Raw genomic sequence first — 19,963 nt, forward strand, 5'->3', positions numbered from 1 at the left:
AAGCCTTGAGTCCTAGCTGGCAAACTCTTTGTTGGGGTGAAGTACTGGGTGCCCACAGAAAGGGCTCTGAATGTCACCTCTGGCACCTGTGCCATAGGTTCCCCACCACTGACTTGTTGTGTTAGGGGTAAAGCTACTCATTAATATTTCAGTCTTTAAAATGTAGCACCAACACAATACTCCTACAAGAATGTTTTTTACAAATTTAACTGACCTGTCCTTTAGAGAATTGGGTTGCCAGGGCCACAGAAATAAAAGAAGCCCAGTAATCAGATTTCTTATGTATATGGCTACCTGCACACACATTTTTCCTATGGCTGCAAAACACTGAAGACACACAGTCATAAAAGTATTTTTACAGCATTATAGACTTCTATGGGGGGCACAATTGCAAACATGGTCAAGAATAGCAACTACTGTCGCAAGGGTCAGTAGGCACAGACAAAAATGAGGAATCCTCAACGGTAGCATGAGCCTTATGAAAGGCTAATATGTTGCCCCAATATGACTAAAGCAGGTACAGGTAGAAGCCCCATATCTAGTAGCCTTCATTTTATTTAAATGACTATACAGTGCTCAAAGGGTTAAGAGGTTAAGGTTTAATAGATTGAGAGGTGTACTTTTGAAAATAGAGGGGGGTGGGGACAAATTTTTTTTTTTTTTTAAGAAATAATGCACAACATATCAAGCTAAATCTACCACTCCAATAAAGTACAATTTGACACAAAAAGGGGGGTGGGGTGAGCTTTAATGTACAAACTGGCTATGAGGTTAAGCTCCATTTTGTGATTTAAAACATTGGGTTTTGTTGTACAGGCAGTCCCCTACTTAAGAACACTCGACTTACATAAGACCCCTAGTTACAAACGGACCACTGGATATTGGTAATTTATTGTGCTTTAGTCCTAGGCTACAATAAACAGCTGTAACAGTTATCACAGGTGTCTGTAATGAAGCTTTATTGTTTATCCTGGCTCTTATGACAACCCAACATTTTTAAAAATCCAATTGTCACCGAGACCAAAAGTGTTCTGGCTGGGATTACAATGATAAAATATACAGTTCCGACTTACATACAAATTCAACTTAAGAACAAACCTACAGACCCTATCTTGTATGTAACCCGGGGACTGCCTGTATTCATTTAAAGCATTATGAGTTTTTGCATCAGACCTTCATATTTCCACGATACCCCGTTAAACTCTTTTGGGCTGACGATACATAGATATATTAGTTAGGAAGGTTATGCTCTCATGAACAACAGCTCAATTCAAAGAGTACTGCAAGTTTACCAAAAGAAAGGAAATTATGATTCCTTTATTATAATCACGTAAACAAGATGAGATTTTTTTTTTTCATTTGCGGCTTGAAAATCTAGAAAGAAATACTTCTCTCCTGTATATGGTTACTGGTATCAACAGAGTAAAAATTCACAGACGTGTTGTGTTGACAGAGTTATATTTCCAGTACAGACTGGTTTCTGAAGTACATGGTTAATGCCATATCCATTATATAACTTAATGGGAGAAAAAAAAAATTTGCCTGCTAGACTTTTAAGCATAGCAATACTAAAGGAGCCTCATGCTTGAGTACTACAGTACCTTCTTTTGTAATATACATGTCCCCTGGAGGTCCTTTTTGCATATTTCTACATTGCAGCAGGATTGAGATATCAGCTTGTATTCCTTCGTAAGATGCAGTCAAATAGGTGGGGGCTGCTCGGTCCACACCATCCTGCCTACTGACTGCTGTTTGCTCTGCCCATTTCACGCATCAGACGTCCCAGCAGTGCCTCATAATGGCTACGTTATTCTCCAACTATGCAAAGGTCTTGCACGTGTGTGCACTACGCTAGAGATCTTTGAGCGGCTACTGTATGTACGGTTACGGCTTCACAGGCGCACTGTGCATGCGCAAGATCTATGCGTGGCTGGAGAATGACATCACACTGATGCAGGGCTGGACACCAGATGCATGGAGTGGCCAGAGCAAACAGTCAGGAGGTGGGGTTGCCTGACTGCATCTTACAAAATAATAAAAGCCAATTTCTCATACATGGTGCAATGTAGAAGTAGGTCAAGAGGAATTCAAGGGGACAAACATTACTAAAGTAGGTATAGTCTGTGGGCGTGTGTGGGGGCGTAAGTGTTGTCTGCTTCCCTTAAATTTGCCATTACATATGCTATACCATTTCACAAAATGTGTTTTAGAAGGAGTGGAAGAGTATAGAGACATACTAAAAGCCATGTAATGTGTACATAGTCCTTTAGTATGTAATCTCAGCTCAATGCCTGCTGTTATTGGGCTAATCCCATCAAAACACTGTTGCAAGGAGTCACCTTGTTGTAGAGGATCACATTTGACAGAGGCTGCAGAGAATTTACATTCAATGCTTAATAGTTATTTGAATTCAAGCGAAATGAAATCAGGTTACTCGTAAAAGCATCTTTGGCACACCCAGTCATGAAAATCCTGGTACATGCATTGTAAAATAAGTCTCGCAGTTGGGTGATGGTCCTGCTTGTGAACACTACCCAAGAATCCCGTCCATCAGTTCAGTCAGCCAGAAACTAATCTAAAATTCCTTCTCCTCTTGACCACTGTGAGCTTGGCTCATGCTGTGAACATGGACAAAAGAAAGTGACAAGGAGGAGTTCAACACACAATAGGACACTTTGCTGCTACTGATAACTTTCTATACAGAAAGTTCTAACCTGAAGCATTCCCTGACCTTTTCAATGCACATAAATCCTGTTGTGTAACAGAGCTTGTGCTCCTCTCTAAAGAGAACAAAAAAATGCCCATTATCAAGTTATATTGAGAAATGCAGGTTTTATCTCAAATATTCACTTGCAAGCTGAACACAAGCTTTAAAATTAAACTAGTTCTTGGGTGGACCTAGATGGCCTTATTAAAAGTTGATAGCTCCTTACATATTGCAAAGACCGTAAACTTGGTTATACTTGATGGACATTTTATCTTTTTACAAGGTTGATGAAGAGAAAGGCATAAGTCCCTATCCTATATCAGGGGGGACCAAGTCCATATGTGAATCGACATTACACCCAAGAATGCCCAAACATATTCAATAACACCTGTCTGGGAAACCATGGCATAGAGATTGCAATTAAATATTTGTTGTGTAGCCTCCACTAACCTTGCTCAGAACTTCCATCCACACATTAGTGCTGGTACTCAGACATACAAGTTCAGGTCTATTGCCAGCATCCTTTTGTATACAAGTAGTATAGCAACATCTGCTGATGTACAGGACACCCATAACATAAAAAACCATCTGACAACTGAAATAAAATCAAGTTACTACCTTCAGGACAAGTGAAATATTTCATTTAAAGGGGTATTCCTATAAAGACAAGTTCCTTAAATGTACTCTAATTCTCTAATTCAATGTTATTAACAAAAATACAGCATTTCACAGATATAATTCCAATCTTTCTCTATCAGGCCTAGTGTACACAATTTTGGTTGCCGCTAGATCCGACCATGAAGCTTCTGAGTTTGGGGTCAGCAGACATCTTGTTTTTCTATCTGTCGCTGCGCTCTTTAGCATTCCAGGACGAGCTCACACAGACTGACACAGACTTTATGCCAGCAAACAGCATTGTGAGGAGAGTAAAGCTACAAGTTAGACAGATAAGATCTTTATAATCTTAATATCAGGGCAGGAAGGTATGTAGCAGAACTGTGTGCGTTATAGGCAAGTTCCCAGAGCCGATTGTCATTCTGTGTTATTTCCATCTCATGGATCTCATCATCCCTCATCTCTGATCTGTCTCATCTGTCTTTCTACGCGTCAGATACTAGTACAATGTTTAGACGTTAAATGAAAGTGTATTTAAACCTGTACCCTGCTAATCTAACCACAGCCAGCACACACAACTCTAGGAATCATGAAGCGTCTACTTAGAGTCCCTGTCCACACTCTGGAATTTTACACTGACCATCACCAAGTTATAGGAGCTGAAACAGCAATAAAACTGAGTAAAATTGTAACATAAGCAGACATTCAATCTCTTGCTCGCTCTTGCTGGATGCATCTCAGAAACATCTCCAGAATCTGACCTTTTCTCACATTTGAAACCTGTAAAATGCTAACTGTTGCTCTGATTCACTCTCGTCTAGACTACTGTAACTCTCTACTAACCGGTCTTCCACTCACCAAACTCTCTCCTCTCCAATCGATTCTTAATGCAACAGCCAGGCTCGTCTTTCAGACTAAACCAGTGATGGCTAACCTATGACACGTGTGTCAGTGCTGACACGCGTAGCCATTTTCACTGACACGCGGCTGCCTGAGAGTTAAGTTTCATCCTACATGACCAGGTGCAGTAGCCGGGAGGCTGAGAGATTGCACTGAGCTTCCAGCACTCCCTCCTCCTCCTCCTCCCCACCCGGGCCGGCCCCTCTCCATGTGTGAGCTGTGCCTAGTGTCTCCAGTCAGCACAGGTATCAGCACGGGAGGTGACCCGGCCATACATCCAGGAGGCTCCTCTGCAGCTCCTGATAGTTGTGGTGGGGGGAGGATGGCAGCACAGTCAGAGGCCACATCCCTGCTGCCTTGTGTGATGTCCCAGCAGCTGCCACCTCTACACTGACCAGCTTCACAGCAGGGACCAGGGAGGACAACCACTCCCATCATACAGTGAGTAAGGTCAGTGCACTGTATGATAGAAGACAGTCATCAGGTCTTGTGTGTCAGCCCTGAAATAATCGCAACGCCTTGCAAATAGCCAGACATTGCAATTATTTTGCTCCTCATGAGGGAGATGCAGAGAGCGGCGCCTGCGCCCTCGCTATAACCTGTGAACTTTCATGACAGAAAGTTCACAGGTTACTAAGCATTTCCACACCTGTCTGATTGTAACCGATCTATTACAATGTGCGATTTGCACATAGTAATAGATGATTGGGAAAATCCCCATATACTGCCATACTGTAGTATACTGTAGTATGGCAGTACATGGTAGGATCAATCAGACAACCTAGGGTTAAAGTACCCTAATAGTTAAATAATTATAAATATTTGTTATTTAAACTATAAATAATCACAAAATTATGTTTTTTTGTCAAGGTGACACACCACCCGAGTTATGCTCGGTTTTTTGGCGAATTTTGACACGCCAAGCTCAAAAGGTTGCCCATCACTGGACTAAACACTACACGGATGCCTCCAGTTCATGCCAGTCGCTGCACTGGCTGCCAGTCTCCTTTCGAGCACAGTTTAAAATAATAACCCTCATCCACAAAGCTCTGTATAATGCTGCACCCCCCTACCTCTCCTCTCTTATCTCAGTCTATCGCCCAACTTGTGCTCTTAGATGCGCCAGTGATCTTAGATTAACCTCTTCCCTAGTGCGGACCTCCCACTCGCGTCTCCAAGACTTCTCTAGAGCTGCACCCATTCTATGGAATGCTCTGCCCCGGACCATCAGACAAATACCTAACCTCCAAAGTTTCAAATGTGCTCTTAAAACCCATTTCTTTAGGCAAGCCTATAACACTCATTAACTGCATGAAGTTTTAACTCTTCTACTAACCCGTCCTGTGTCGTCCTCCCATCTGTTATCCAGCAACCAGCAGGCACCAGACTTCTCTGCGGTCCCATTCACCCTGGACCTTGTATATAAGAAGACGGCTGATGATGGGTTCAAGCAACAGCAATCCCATTTATTATATTTTGTTCTATTCCCTTAAGAAGAATGGCTTGACCATTATATATTCTTTTAACTCTTGTGTCTCCCCACTCCTCCTCATAAACTGTAAGCTCTTGCGAGCAGACACCTCACTCCTCTTGTTCCATACAAATGTTTGTGCTCTATCATGTTTTATTATATTTGTACTTGTCCCCTATGATTTGTAAAGCGCTACGGAATATGATGGCGCTATATAAATGGAGATTATTATTATTATTAAAAATGATCTTTATTGTGTTAACATCACTAGGGGGGGGGGGTTGAAGACTTCTTTCATGGGCAAACTGCTTCAACTAAAAGGATCTATATTGGATTAGGATACTGAGGAAATATCCTTTAGTTATTTAAAAAGGTGCCAAGGTCCAGCATCTTTCTGGAGCGGGGTAACAACTTCTTTTTGTGTCCTTATGTTCTGTAGGCAATATGCAGACTTTAATCTGATACTAACCTGAATGAAATGGTTACAATGACAGTGAAAGATTTGCTCCCCCCCACCACCAATGCAGTTTTCCTGTATGTTAATCTCCCAGTTCAATAGGTACGAATCAGCGAGGCGCTGAAGCACGGGAGACGCTCTGAAGTCATCCTGAGTCAACCAGATTAAACTGGTCACAAACTTGACAGCAGCTCAATGGGTTTAAAGTTTGCACTCCAGCTGCAATGTGCTGTACATGCAATTACACTGGAAAGGAATCAGCAGTGGGGAGGGGGGATATGTGTCGAAAGCAGGAAGCTACAACTATTACAAGTAATGTGTCTACTAAACAGTTACTGTATTCACACCAGAACAAAAAAGATGAGGAGGAGCAAAACAAATCACTGCTGGGAATGGTCAGATTCATCAGAATCCTCCAAGCACCGTAACCTTTTAGAACACGTGTTACGCATGAAAGATTCTAGAATGTAAACCACAACTGAGGATGAAGGTCTATGCTGACAAGTTTTTATACATGTATTCATCAATACAAGCACAAATGAGTTTTCTTCTGCACCAAATATCAACCAAAAGCAGAGCTTAAGGTTTCTAACGAAAACACCAGTTTAGCCCTACACATCTGGATTAATTGCTAAGCAACAGAGTTCAGGGATTTGGAATAGCAGCAGCCCCAAACTTCAGCAGTCTTCTGAGAAAGCATCTTTACCATTTACTGTATGCAGCACTATTTAATACACTGTTCAAAATAAAGGGAACACTCAAACATACTCAATGAATTAAATATTTTCATTAAATACTGTGTTCTATACAAAGTTGCATGAGCTGACAGGAAAAAAAAAATAATTTCAATGGAAATGTAATTTATTGACCAGTAGAGGCCGGTAGTTGGAGTCACCCACAAAATTAAAGTGGAAAAACACTACAGGCTGACCCAAATTTGATCTAATGTCCTTAAAACAAGTCAAAAATGAAGGCCAATATTGTGTGTGGTCTCCATGTGCCTGTATGACCTACCTACAATGCCTCAGGATTCTCCTGATGAGGTTGCAGATGGTCTACTGGGGGATTACCCCTGCCAACTCCTGGATATTCTGTGGTGCAACAAGATGTTAGTGGATGGAGCGAGACATGAGGTCCCAGATGTGCTCAATCGGATTCAGGTCTGGAGAACGAGCTGTCCAGTCCATAGCTTCAATGCCTTAATCTTTCAGCTGACACACTCCAGCCACATGAGGTTTAGCATTGTCTTGCATTAAGAGGAACCCATGGCCAACCGCACCAGCATATGATCTCACAAGGGGTCTGAGGATCTCTTATCGGTATCAGGCTGCCTCTGGTGAGCACATGGAGGGCTGTGTAGCTCTCCCCGCACCATTACTGACCCACTGCCAAACTGGCCATGCTGAAGAATTTTGCAGGCAGCATCTCTAGACTATGTCACATGTGCTCAGTGTGAACCTGCTTTCATCTATGAAGAGCACAGGGTGCCAGTAGCGAGTATGCCAATCCTGGTTCTCTGGCAAAAAGCAAGCATCCGGCACGGTGTTGGTCTGTGAGCACAACTTCCATGTGTGGACGTCGGGCCCTTATACGATCCTCTTTGAGACACATGCACTTTTATGGGCTGCTGGAGGTCATTTTGCAGGGCTCTGATAGTATTCCTCCTTGCACAAAGGTGGTGTTAGGGGTCCTGCTGCTGGGTTGTTGCCCTCTGGCTACCCCGTCCCCATCTTCTACTGTACTGGTGTCTGACTACTGGTAGTGCCTCCAGCCTCTGGACACAATGCTGACAGACAAACCTTCTGGCCACAACTCACATTGATGTGCCATCCTTTATGAGCTGCACTACCTGAGCCACTTGTGTGGGCTGCAGAGTTGTTGTAGGAAGGTCATACAGGCACACAACACGGCGCCTCATTTTGACTTCTTTTAAAGACATAAAATCAAAGTTGGATCTGCCTGGAGTGTGTTTTACCACTTTAATTTTGTGGGCGACTCCAAATTCATGTCTCCATTGGTTAATAAATTTGATTTTCATGGATTATTTTTTTGTGATTTTGTTGCCAGCACATTCAACTTTGTACAGAACAAGGTATTCAATGAGAATATTTCATTCATTCAGATCTAGGATGTGTTATTTTTTGGAGCAGTGTATGTAAACCACTCCAAGTAGTTAAGCAGTCTTTGCGAAACACATCAAACACGTTTATCCAGCTCAAATCCACCGAGGTAAGGCGTTGTTTAGATAAAAACTTTCGTTATTGTCTTCATTTAAAAATTTTGGACATATACATTGTGTAAAACCAACGCGTTTCAGGCGCCAACTGCGCCCTTTGTGAAACACAGGGAACATTTTTCGAGCAAATAAGAGAATAGGAAAGGAGTTCCTATAGTACAAATGGTACAGTCCAGTTCATAGAATTGATACTTAACATGATATCTGATTAAGGGAGCAGGCACACCCGATGCTGGCATTGGGCTTAGAAACGCAATGCCAGAGCACAGCGACGGGTCTTGGCCCAATCGCATAGGGGTTTTCTAAAAGAAAAGCCATCCTCTCTCCAGTCACTTCCATTTTACTAATAATTTTTTCCTTCAAAAATTATTCTGGATTTTTCTTTTCATCTTTGTTACATCCCTCCTTTATGGTACCTGCTCACATTGTAGCATTTTCATATGTGCAAATTTATAGCATAATACAGTGACATTGTAATGTACAGGATTCATGACTATCCCCCACACACACTGTGGAAAATATTTGCAGAGGAAACAATTCCACTGTGGATTTATGATACGCAATTAAATTACATATCACTTATTGCTATGGATCCTGGTGCAGAAATCAACTATTGAACATTGGACTTGTGAACCAGCGCAGAATCTGTAGTAATCCAAGAGTCCTGGTCCACCACATTTTAGTACTTCGGATAACACTGCAATATGAAATACCAAGGGGAAAAAAATCTCAGTCTAAGCAGGAACACCACTATTGAGCATTTTTAATCACTGTAGAATAGACCAGAATACTAGTGGCAAATCTAGGAAACAGCTGGAATACCAGAACCATTAAATAAATTTCCATAGGATTTTCTAGTGGATACCAATATCTATCCTCCTACAGATTTCAGAGAAATTCTGGGTTTTGTTATGTCCCCACTGTAAATATGTAGAAATATAGTATGTGTGAGGTTCAGGATTCTACTTACAGACTTGGTCATCCATTTTCAAAGGTCTTGACAGTCGGATACTTGCTGGAACGGTTTGATCAATAAGCTCATCAATGTTCTGTCAAAAGAAAATAAAAAAAATTATATAATAATAATAATAATAATGTGAAATACCTTTACTGTCCAGAATATTAGTGGCTCAGACAGCAATGGCTCCATGGTAACAACAGTCACTCCCAGGGTATACAAGTACATATCATTGTAGTAGTAAAGGGAGCCCGTAGCCCATACAATACAAACACTAATGCCTGGATTCCCCTTCTATAGCTTCAGTATAAACACATCTTTGGTATGCAGAACGCCAACACCCAGAGAACAACTTGCTCCACACTGTAGTAGAGCTCATGAGGCCAGTGACAGGAGATGTATAAACTTTCTGCTACCCCCCAGGATAAAGATCAGGGTGTTACATCACTACAGGGCATTTAATGGTCCCTGCACTGTGAGCCCCTGTGGGTTGCTTGTCCAAAATGTTGAGTTTTGCTTGAAGTTGGACACAAGTTATTAGAAATCACTCTTTCCATAGCTATAAGATATGGGCAAGACAGGCATCGCCATGTATAGGATGATGTATAGAACTAGGATGTATAACATGAGGAGGGTCTCATACTAGTATTCTCCTAAAGTTCCCCCAGTACAAGAGAGGTAACTTCATGGGGCAGACACTCACCTCCATCCCCAGAGTGTGCAGCATCTCCCTCTTCTCTTTGTCACCGGGTCCAATGTGCCTCTCAGAGAAGTCATCGTGCCGGGGGAAGAGCTGCTCGATCTGCCGCTGGCTGCTGTGGGATGAGCGGAGAGGTGCGGCTGCGGACATGCGGCTTGAAGCCCCTTGGATGTGGCGCCAGGCGGCTCTGCTGCTACACCCCAGCGCTGTACCCTGCAGCTTCGCCGCCCTGCCTATCAGCCCCCAGGCTCTGGTGCAGCTCTGCATGATGCCCTGTGTGGTGACTGCCTGGGATGAGAAGAGCACAACGCCTGCCTCGCACTACTGAGGAAAGTTGCCGAGTGCCGATCACCTGCACATCACTTTGTAGTGATGCACCAGCCGCACATGTCCCCGCCCCCTCGCTATGTCTATCCTCACCAATCATCGTGTTCACAGCAGCTGACGTGGAGCCAAGCCTCCGTCTATCGCGAGCGGGGCCATAAGGGCTGGAAAGTGCGCGCCTTACATAATAGCCCTCAGGCGTCCCCTCAGCAGACATGTGCCGCACATGATATAACCACCAGGGGAGGCTCCCACAGGCGACACCCACTGCCCCCATAGGACAGAGACAAACAACTCCCAACGTGCTCCTCCACACCTCATTCCTACCTGTCTGCTCACTTTATTACCCCACTATTATCATCCTTATATTGCACTCCATATAAATGGAGGCCCAGGGACGCCTGTAATACATTGCATTAGGCAAGGGGTGAAAAAGGCTTTCCAAACCTGCAACACAAACTATTTTGTAATTGAGATTTTTTTTTTAATGATCCCCTATCATTAGGCATGTCTCCTCACCCCAGAATGAGAAGGGAAGGACAAAAGTTTCAACAAACAACCCATAATAATTTCTTTATTTCTATAGCGTCTACAGATTAAGCAGCACAGCACAGAGCTTGTCCCTGTTCCCAATGGGGCTCACAATCTAATCAACCTACCGATATGTTTTGGATTGTGGGAGGAAACCCATGCAAACATGGAAAGAACATATAACCTTGAACCCAGGTCCCTAGCGTTGCAAGGCTATAATGCTAACCACTAAGCCACCGTGCCGCCATAATATAGTTTATTGGGTCTCAATTTATTATTATGTGGAATATAACTTATTAATTTTCAGCTATAATATTGCCTTTACAGGCGGTCCCCTACTTAAGAACACTCGACTTACATACGACCCCTTGTTACAAACGGACCTCTGGATATTGGTAATTTATTGTACTTTAGTCCTAGGCTACAATGATCAGCTGTAACAGTTTGTATGTATCTTGTATGTAATCTGGGGACTGCCTGTATATAGTTCCTCCAAAATAAATGGAGATTCCATGATGAATAAAAAAATACTGGGGTACATTTATTGTGTGTGGGCAATATACACTCGCCGGCCACTTTATTAGGTACACCGTGCTAGTAACGGCTTGGGCCCCCTTTTGCCTTCAGAACTGCCTCAATTCTTCGTGGCATAGATTCAACAAGGTGCTGGAAGCATTCCTCAGAGATTTTGGTCCATATTGACATGATGGCATCACACAGTTGCCGCAGATTTGTCGGCTGCACATCCATGATGCGAATCTCCCGTTCCACCACATCCCAAAGATGCTCTATTGGATTGAGATCTGGTGACTGTGGAGGCCATTTGAGTACAGTGAACTCATTGTCATGTTCAAGAAACCAGTCTGAGATGTTTCCAGCTTTATGACATGGCGCATTATCCTGCTGAAAGTAGCCATCAGATGTTGGGTACATTGTGGTCATAAAGGGATGGACATGGTCAGCAACAATACTCAGGTAGGCTGTGGAATTACAACGGTGCTCAATCGGTACCAAGGGGCCCAAAGAGTGCCAAGAAAATATTCCCCACACCATGACACCACCACCACCAGCCTGAACCGTTGATACAAGGCAGGATGGATCCATGCTTTCATGTTGTTGACGACAAATTCTGACCCTACCATCCGAATGTCGCAGCAGAAATCAAGACTCATCAGACCAGGCAACGTTTTTCCAATCTTCTACTGTCCAATTTCGATGAGCTTTTGCAAATTGTAGCCTCAGTTTCCTGTTCTTAGCTGAAAGGAGTGGCACCCGGTGTGGTCTTCTGCTGCTGTAGCCCATCTGCCTCAAAGTTCGACGTACTGTGCGTTCAGAGATGCTCTTCTGCCTACCTTGGTTGTAACGGGTGGCGATTTGAGTCACTGTTGCCTTTCTATCAACTCGAACCAGTCTGCCCATTCTCCTCTGACCTCTGGAATCAACAAGGCATTTCCGCCCACAGAACTGCCGCTCACTGGATGTTTTTTCTTTTTCGGACCATTCTCTGTAAACCCTAGAGATGGTTGTGCGTGAAAATCCCAGTAGATCAGCAGTTTCCTAAATACTCAGACCAGCCCTTCTGGCACCAACAACCATGCCACGTTCAAAGGCACTGAAATCACCTTTCTTCCCCATACTGATGCTCGGTTTGAACTGCAGGAGATTGTCTTGACCATGTCTACAGTTGCCATCATGTGATTGGCTGATTAGAAATTAAGTGTTAACTAGCAGTTGGACAGGTGTACCTAATAAAGTGGCCAGTGAGTGTATTTTACTATTCAAAATGGTCAAAAGAAGCACCAGGAGCGCAAAACAGCTGTCATGTGTTTGGTTGTCTTATGAGTCCACGTGTCTCTTCCCCCTCCCCTGTTCAACACTGTTTAATAAACCTTTTTTGTAATTATGCACCAATAAACAGAAATAAGAAGGAGAATACTGGCGAGTGCGGCTTCTACTGTTTTTTTCTACCGGTATGAGTACTATTCGGACCTATTCACATTAAGAGAACCAGAGCACTACTTTTTCTTATATGTCTGATTTGATGATTGAGAAATCTGAATAACCTCATACACACATGACGATTGCAAAGTACTTCCACCCAGCACAATATTTTCTTGTGTTGTTATATACTAGGGACTGGCTGTATATTGGGGGGCAGGGGGATGGCTGGCTATATAATAGGGGGCAGGGTGCTGGCTATATACTGGGACTGGCTGGCTATATACTGGGGGCTGGATAGCTATCTACTGGGGGCTGTCTATATAATGGGGAGCAGGGGCTGGCTATATACTGGGTGGCAGGGGGATGACTAGCGTTATATGGGGGCAGGGACTAATCAACCTGAGCTGGATGTCTCATATACTGCAGCTGGGGGATGGTGCAGCCATCGATTACTTCTGCCTGTCAGGGACAACACATTGATTACATAATTCTCTGGAGCAGTGCATAATTAGGGTAAAAGAAGAAGTGCCGGCCTAGTCACAGGAGCAACAGAGCCTCATTATCATAATTTTATAATTGTTTTTACAGCAAAATCCCAAAAGGGATTAAACAAATGTTTCTGCATCAGTGTAGCTACAGCATTCTCAAGGTATGTTTGCAAACAAATGGTAGATTTCCTTTAAGCTCTTTGTTTTATTGCACATGTCACTTTATTTATGAATTATTTGTTGTTAGATTAGTTGTTTGTATTATTCTTTAAATAGATTGTACATGAATTACAATCCATCCAATCTACTGGAACACATAACAGGGCTGTTGTCCTTATAGACCTTTATAATCCCTCATGACTGCACTCTTTGTGACCCAACAAATTTTTATTCAGACTAGCTCCATCTAGGTTACCATCTAGTATATTTGATACTTGTATACAAATAGCTTGCTGTCTGGGTCTTACAGATTTATTACAGTGATATCTTATAACTGTTATTTTCCCTGTAATTCTATATCTTGAGACCCCTGTAATTCTATATCTTGAATCTTAGTGCAAACAGAGGAGCTCCACATCCCTTCTTCTTTTTAGTCTATCATATTGTCAGCATTCAGCATAGCCTGCAGTGGCAAATAAATCTCCTTTCCCCACCAGTTTCCTGGCTTCTCCAACACACACACCACTTTGGGCATGTGCCTGGGCAAGGAGCAGGGTAGGTGTCCAGGCAGGGGCAGAAACGCCTGGCCCATAGGATTAACTAGTCACTGCAGGTAGATGACTGCTGAAACTATAGCAGTCATTCTTCCAGTTTGAACCTTGTTTTAGAACCAAACCGGGGGAGTGTTAGGGTTGGGTAACACAGAAGACAGGGGATAGTGTGCCCTGAGCTTTCCCCAACCTCCAAACACAACTCCTAGACAGCGCGAGATCTTAGCAGCCGCTGCCCGGGACAAGAGGTGGAGTTTGCGCGCATACGCACGGGGGGTCGGAGAACGCTGCTGGCACCACCAGAAGAACCAGAAGTCCCAGCATTCTCCCTACTGAACCTGACAGAACCCCCCCCTGATGGGGGGGCCTTCGGACCCCTAGATCGTAAAGATGGCTTTTGAGGATAGGCCTGATGAAATAACCTGAGTAACCGCGGAGCATGAACATCTCTAGCCGGAACCCAAAACCTATCCTCAGGACCAAAACCTTTCCAATGGACCAGGTACTGCAGGGAGTTACCTACCCATCTGGAATTCACAACTTTTTCCACCTCAAATTCCACATTCCCCTCCACAATAGATGGAGAAGGAGAATTTTGTGCGCAACTTGGATGTAATAGCCGAGCAATATTAGCGACAGGCACAGATGAAAAGGAGAAACAAGGATGAAAGCCATAATTGCAGAAAAACTGAGAAACCTGAGTGGAAGAACTACAGTGATTATTAATAGCAAATTCTGCCAACGGAAGGAATTTCACCCACTGGTTCTGACTGTCCGAGACAAAGAGTCGCAGATATTGAATCATCTCCTGATTCATTCTCTCGGACTGACCATTAGACTCAGGGTGAAACGCCGACGAGAATGACAAATTCACTTCCAGTCTAGAACAAAATGCTCGCCAAAATTTGGAAACAAATTGTACGCCCCTATCTGACACAATATCATCTGGTATACCATGGAGGCGTACAAAATTCTGTATAAACAATTCAGCCAATTCTTCAGCTGAAGGTAACTTTAATGGAGCAAAGTATCCCATTTTAGAGAAACGGTCCACTACCACCCAAATCACTGTATAGCCTTGAGATGCTGGCAGATCAATGACAAAATCCATAGACACTTTATACCATGGCCTGGTGGGAACTAGAAGCGGAAGAAGAGGCCCCTCAGGACATCTCCTGGGAGTCTTTCCTCACGCACAGACCTGACAGGCTTGGACAAATGCGTGCACATCATTAGTCATGTGAGGCCACCAGTAACTTCTCTTTAAGAGATCCAAGGTACTTCGCATTCCCGGTTGACCTGCCAATATCGAGCAATGTTTCTCCAACAACACTCTCAAACGACAAGAAAGAGGAACAAATAATTTGCCTTCCGGGAGGTCTTTAGGTGCAGATCTTTGTCCTGCTAAAATTTGAGAGGAGAGGTGGGAGGAGACAGCTCAACACCTGGAGACAAAATATTACTGTCAGTAGCCTCTGGATGCTCAGGAGTCCCGAAGCTACGGGACAAGGCATCAGCCTTCACATTTTTTGACCCAGGTCGGTAGGTGATCACAAAATTAAAGCGAGAGAAAAACAAGGCCCACCTAGCCTGACGTGAGTTCAAGCGCTTAGCAGTATCCAAATATACTAAGTTCTTTTTTTTATAATTGTATTTTTATTGTCGTTTTTTCAAAGAAATTTAACAACAAAGCTAATATGTACATATTTTACAATAAAGTATTTCAAATAACAGTACAACCGAAAGACAAGTTTTGTTTCAATATACATTAACAGCCTATATCATCCATTTGTGTATCAGGACACTAGGCCTGACCATACAGTGTTTCCTTGTGTTTATACATTTGCCCAGTATGGCATCAGTCTTACGCCTAATCGGTTGAGGTGGGTTTGGGGGGGAGGGGGGGAAGGGGGTATCAACAAAAGACAGTCATACAAACTCACCATGACGATAGGTAACAATTGGGTGAAGACAAAAGGGAAGGACCACATCACTCTTCACCTCCCGCTCGCTCCTCCAACCAGTATCGGTCCCACCGTTCCCAGGTCTTGTCAAATAGTGGGATACGATTGTTCAAAGAGGCAGTCAGATACTCCATACTACGTGTTTCCCTTACCCTAGAGAGGAGGTCCATTCGGGAGGGGGGGGCCTGTCTTTTCCAGAATTGCGCTATCAAGCACCTTGCCGCTGTAAGTATGTGCAGACTCAATTTCGTAACCGTCTTAGCCATGGGTTGGGGGGAAACGTTCAGCAGGTAGTACAGTGGGGAGAGTGGAATGTCTACTGCTACGACCTCCCTGAGGAGAGACTTGACCTCCTGCCAAAAGGGCTGCAACAATGGGCATGTCCAATAGATGTGCTGAAGAGAGCCCCCAGTCGAGCCACATCGCCAGCATGTGTCCGGCGTGTCAGGAAATAGCCTGTGTAGCACGGATGGGGTATGATACCATTGCAACATCAATTTGTACTGATTCTCCTTGTGTGTAGCACACAAGGAGGTCTTAGCCGCTCTGTTCCAGATTAGTTGCCATGTATCCTGAGAAATTGGGCTCCCCACTATGCTCTCCCATTTGGCCATGTATGGGTGTGTAATAGGTTCATCTGAGTTCGGGTGTAGTATGATCATGTAAATGTCGGATATGAGACCCGAAGTGTGGGTGGCGGTTTTGCAGATGTGTTCAAATGTAGTGGGTGTCGAAACCGTTTCAGTGCTGTTCAAAGCCTGTAGAAGGTGCCTAATTCGTATGTAATGAAAATTTGCTGCGTGCGGGAGATGGAATTTATCCTGCAATGCCGCAAAAGGCAAAATCTTCCTGTCTCGATAGTCCACAATGTCTGCAAACCTAAACAACCCCTTCTCGTGCCAGGGTTTAGTTTCCTGCCCGACTCCTGCCTGCTGCATAAGGGGGGTGTGTAAGAAAGATTGCATGGGAGAGCATTTAGAAACAGACAAGCTCTCCACAGTTTAATCGTGTAGGAGATGGGGCCTAGTTGGGAGTCAGGCAACGCAGGTGCTTCTTTAGGCCAGAGGTAAGAATTGGGATGGAAAGGGGCCAACCACAGTTTCTCTATCTCCATCCATTTGGAGAATGCCAGCAAAGTGGACCATGCTGGAATGCGCCGCAGATGTGTTGCCCAGTAGTATCTGGTGATATCCGGTACCAATAGGCCCCCCTTAGACTTGTGGGCGACTAGGACAGTCCTGGAGATTCTATGTCTTTTTTTTGCCCAGATAAAGTGCACTATGGATGCTTGCAGGGCCCTCAGAACGCCCAGCGGGACAGGGACTGGCAGGGTTTCAAAGAGATAAAGCAGCTTGGGTAGGATGGTCATTTTGACCGCCGGTATCCTACCAAAAAGGGAGAGGGGGAGGCTATTCCAATTGTCGAGCAGAGTCCTTATTTCCCGAAAACTACTGGGGAAGTTCTGCGCATAAAGCGTATTATAAGAGGGGGTCAGTAGTATCCCCAAATACTTTATAGCATCTGCTTTCCAGTTATATCTAAACGCGGCCTTCAGTTGGTCTACCAGGGGTTGGTCAAGGTTAAGAGGCAAGGCCTCCGTTTTTGAAGTATTTACTTTATAACCGGAAAGGCGGCCATACTGCTGCAACCGTGCCTGTAAGTTGGGTAGAGAGATTAAAGGTTGAGTTATCGTTAGTAGGATATCATCCGCAAATAAAGACAGTTTGAATTCCTTGTCTCTGACCATAATACCATGGATATTAGGGTCTTGTCGGATGATGGATGTCAAAGGCTCAATACAAAGTATGAATAGGAGAGGAGAAAGTGGACAACCCTGTCGGGTACCATTCCTTATCTGCAGAGGTGGGGAGGACGCATGTGGGAGCTTAATTTCAGCTGTGGGGTTTGAATATAGTCCCCTCAAGGCCTGTAGGAAGGGACCCCTTATTCCCACGTGCTCAAGTACTTGGAACATAAAGGGCCAACTAAGGCGATCAAACGCCTTCTCAGCGTCTAAGCTAAGGATCAGAGCTTGGTCTTTTTGTTTATTGACCACATCTATGAGGTCAATTGTTCTCCTCGTGTTGTCACCACCTTGCCGTCTCGGTACAAAGCCTACCTGATCTTTATGGATTACTTGAGGGATCCACTGTATCAAACGATTGGCCAGCAGTTTTGTAAAAATGTTTAAATCTGCGTTCAGTAATGCAATCGGCCTATAATTGGCACAATCAGTTGCATCTTTCCCGGGTTTGGGAATAAGAGTGATGTAAGAATGAGTAAAGGTTGTAGGCATAGGTGCACCTTGCAGGAACGCATTAAACACCTTCGTCATACGTGGCAACAACACAGGGGAGAAGGTTTGATAATAAAGATACGTAAGTCCATCTGGACCCGGGGATTTTCCATTGGGCATTCCCTTAATGACCTCCTCAATCTCTTCCAATGTGAACTCTGAACCGAGTGTCTCTATAGCCTCCGAGGGGATTCCAGGAATGGAGCAAGAATTCAAAAAATCTACTAGTGATTTTTTCCTAAGGGTCTCGTCCAGGGGCAGGGTATTTGGCAGGGAGTATAATTTTGAGTAAAATTCTTGGAAGCAAGAGGCGATCGCTCTCGGGTCATGTAGTAAATTCCCCCCAGAATCCCGTATAATATGGGGGGTTTGGTGTTCCCTCTTCTCCCTTAGTTGTTTTGCCAGAAGAGAGTGGTGTTTGTTTGCTTGCTCGTAGTATCTTTGTCTAGTGAACACCAACAATTTCTCTACTGCTTGCGTCTGGACCTCTCGCAACTGTTCCCTAACCTCAATTAACTGTTGGAGTCTCCTCCTAGTCGGATTAGCTAACAAGGCTGCCTCCTGTTTGGCTATCTGTTTTCTTAACTCCTTTTCTAGATGGGCCCTATTTCTTTTTAGTCTAGCTCCCTGTTCTATACAATGACCGCTTTGTGTGCCTCCCACATCATAGGGACAGAAGGGATGGAATCCTCATTAAACTGGAAATATTCCCTCAATGCTCCAGTCAACTCCTCCTGGATCAGGGGTTTTTTAAGAAGGGATTCATTGAGGCGCCAGTGACATACCCTAGTTGTAGATAGGCCTTCATTAAGTCGTAAAAAAACTGGTGCGTGATCTGACCACTATATGTCTCCCACCTCTGCAGTATGCATCATTCGCAGGAATTGTATATCTCCAAACCAGTAGTCTATACGGGTATGGGTGCCATGTGGGGCAGAATAAAAGGTAAACGAACGGTCCCCTGGGTTGCCCACTCTCCATAAGTCAAACAGAGCAAATCTCCTGATGACTCTGCGAAAAGCCGCTGAGGTAGTGCTTTGCGATCTATTGGCGGGAGAGGGGTTGACTGCCAGCCGGTCCATGTTTTCTGAGAAAATAACGTTAAAGTCCCCTCCTATCATTAAAGGTGCCGCTGGGAGTTTAGCTATTTTATTCAGGACTTTGGTGATGAAACGGACCTGCGATGAGTTGGGGGCATATATATTGCATAAGAGCACCGGCGAACCGAACATTTTACCCTGCACAATAATGAAGCGACCCATAGGATCTGATGTCACAACGTCAGGCACTATGGGACATGAAGCTGAAAATAGGATCGCCACTCCCGCTTTTTTATTCTCGGTGGACGCCATATAGGATGCCGGGTAAAGATGCTTAGCAAAGTTAAAATTCCCCGTCGTATCATAGTGCGTCTCCTGCAAGAACACTACATCTGCCCTACTTCTCTTAAGCTCGTTGAGTGTAAGTCGGCGCTTCCGGGCAGAGTTGAGCCCTTTTACATTCAGTGTCAAGAGCTGGACCATGATGGATGAGCCAGCCAAGGTTCCCGATCAAGGTGTCCGGTACACTTCTATGTAATATGCAGTAAAACAGGTCCTAGGGGAGGGAGGGGGTTGTACGAGTTATGTGTAGCTTACACAATAAGACTCTGGTATGGGAGTGGAG

General features: G+C 44.1%; 1 protein-coding gene across 1 annotated transcript in view; it reads right to left on the reverse strand.

Moving 5' to 3' along the window:
• The window catches only part of GLDC (glycine decarboxylase), a 31,573-nt gene extending 21,034 nt beyond the window's left edge, over positions 1-10,539 (reverse strand). The window contains exons 1-2 of the mRNA XM_072152205.1: positions 10,048-10,539; positions 9,357-9,435 (exon numbers count right to left, since the gene is read on the reverse strand). Coding sequence (XP_072008306.1) covers positions 9,357-9,435; positions 10,048-10,311 — 343 coding nt within the window. The 5' untranslated portion in view covers positions 10,312-10,539. The remainder of the gene's footprint in view (positions 1-9,356; positions 9,436-10,047) is intronic.
• Between the last annotated feature and the right edge of the window lie 9,424 nt (positions 10,540-19,963).

The sequence above is a fragment of the Engystomops pustulosus genome, chromosome 1 (genome assembly GCF_040894005.1).
Source record: "Engystomops pustulosus chromosome 1, aEngPut4.maternal, whole genome shotgun sequence".
NCBI classification, from domain to species: domain Eukaryota; kingdom Metazoa; phylum Chordata; class Amphibia; order Anura; family Leptodactylidae; genus Engystomops; species Engystomops pustulosus.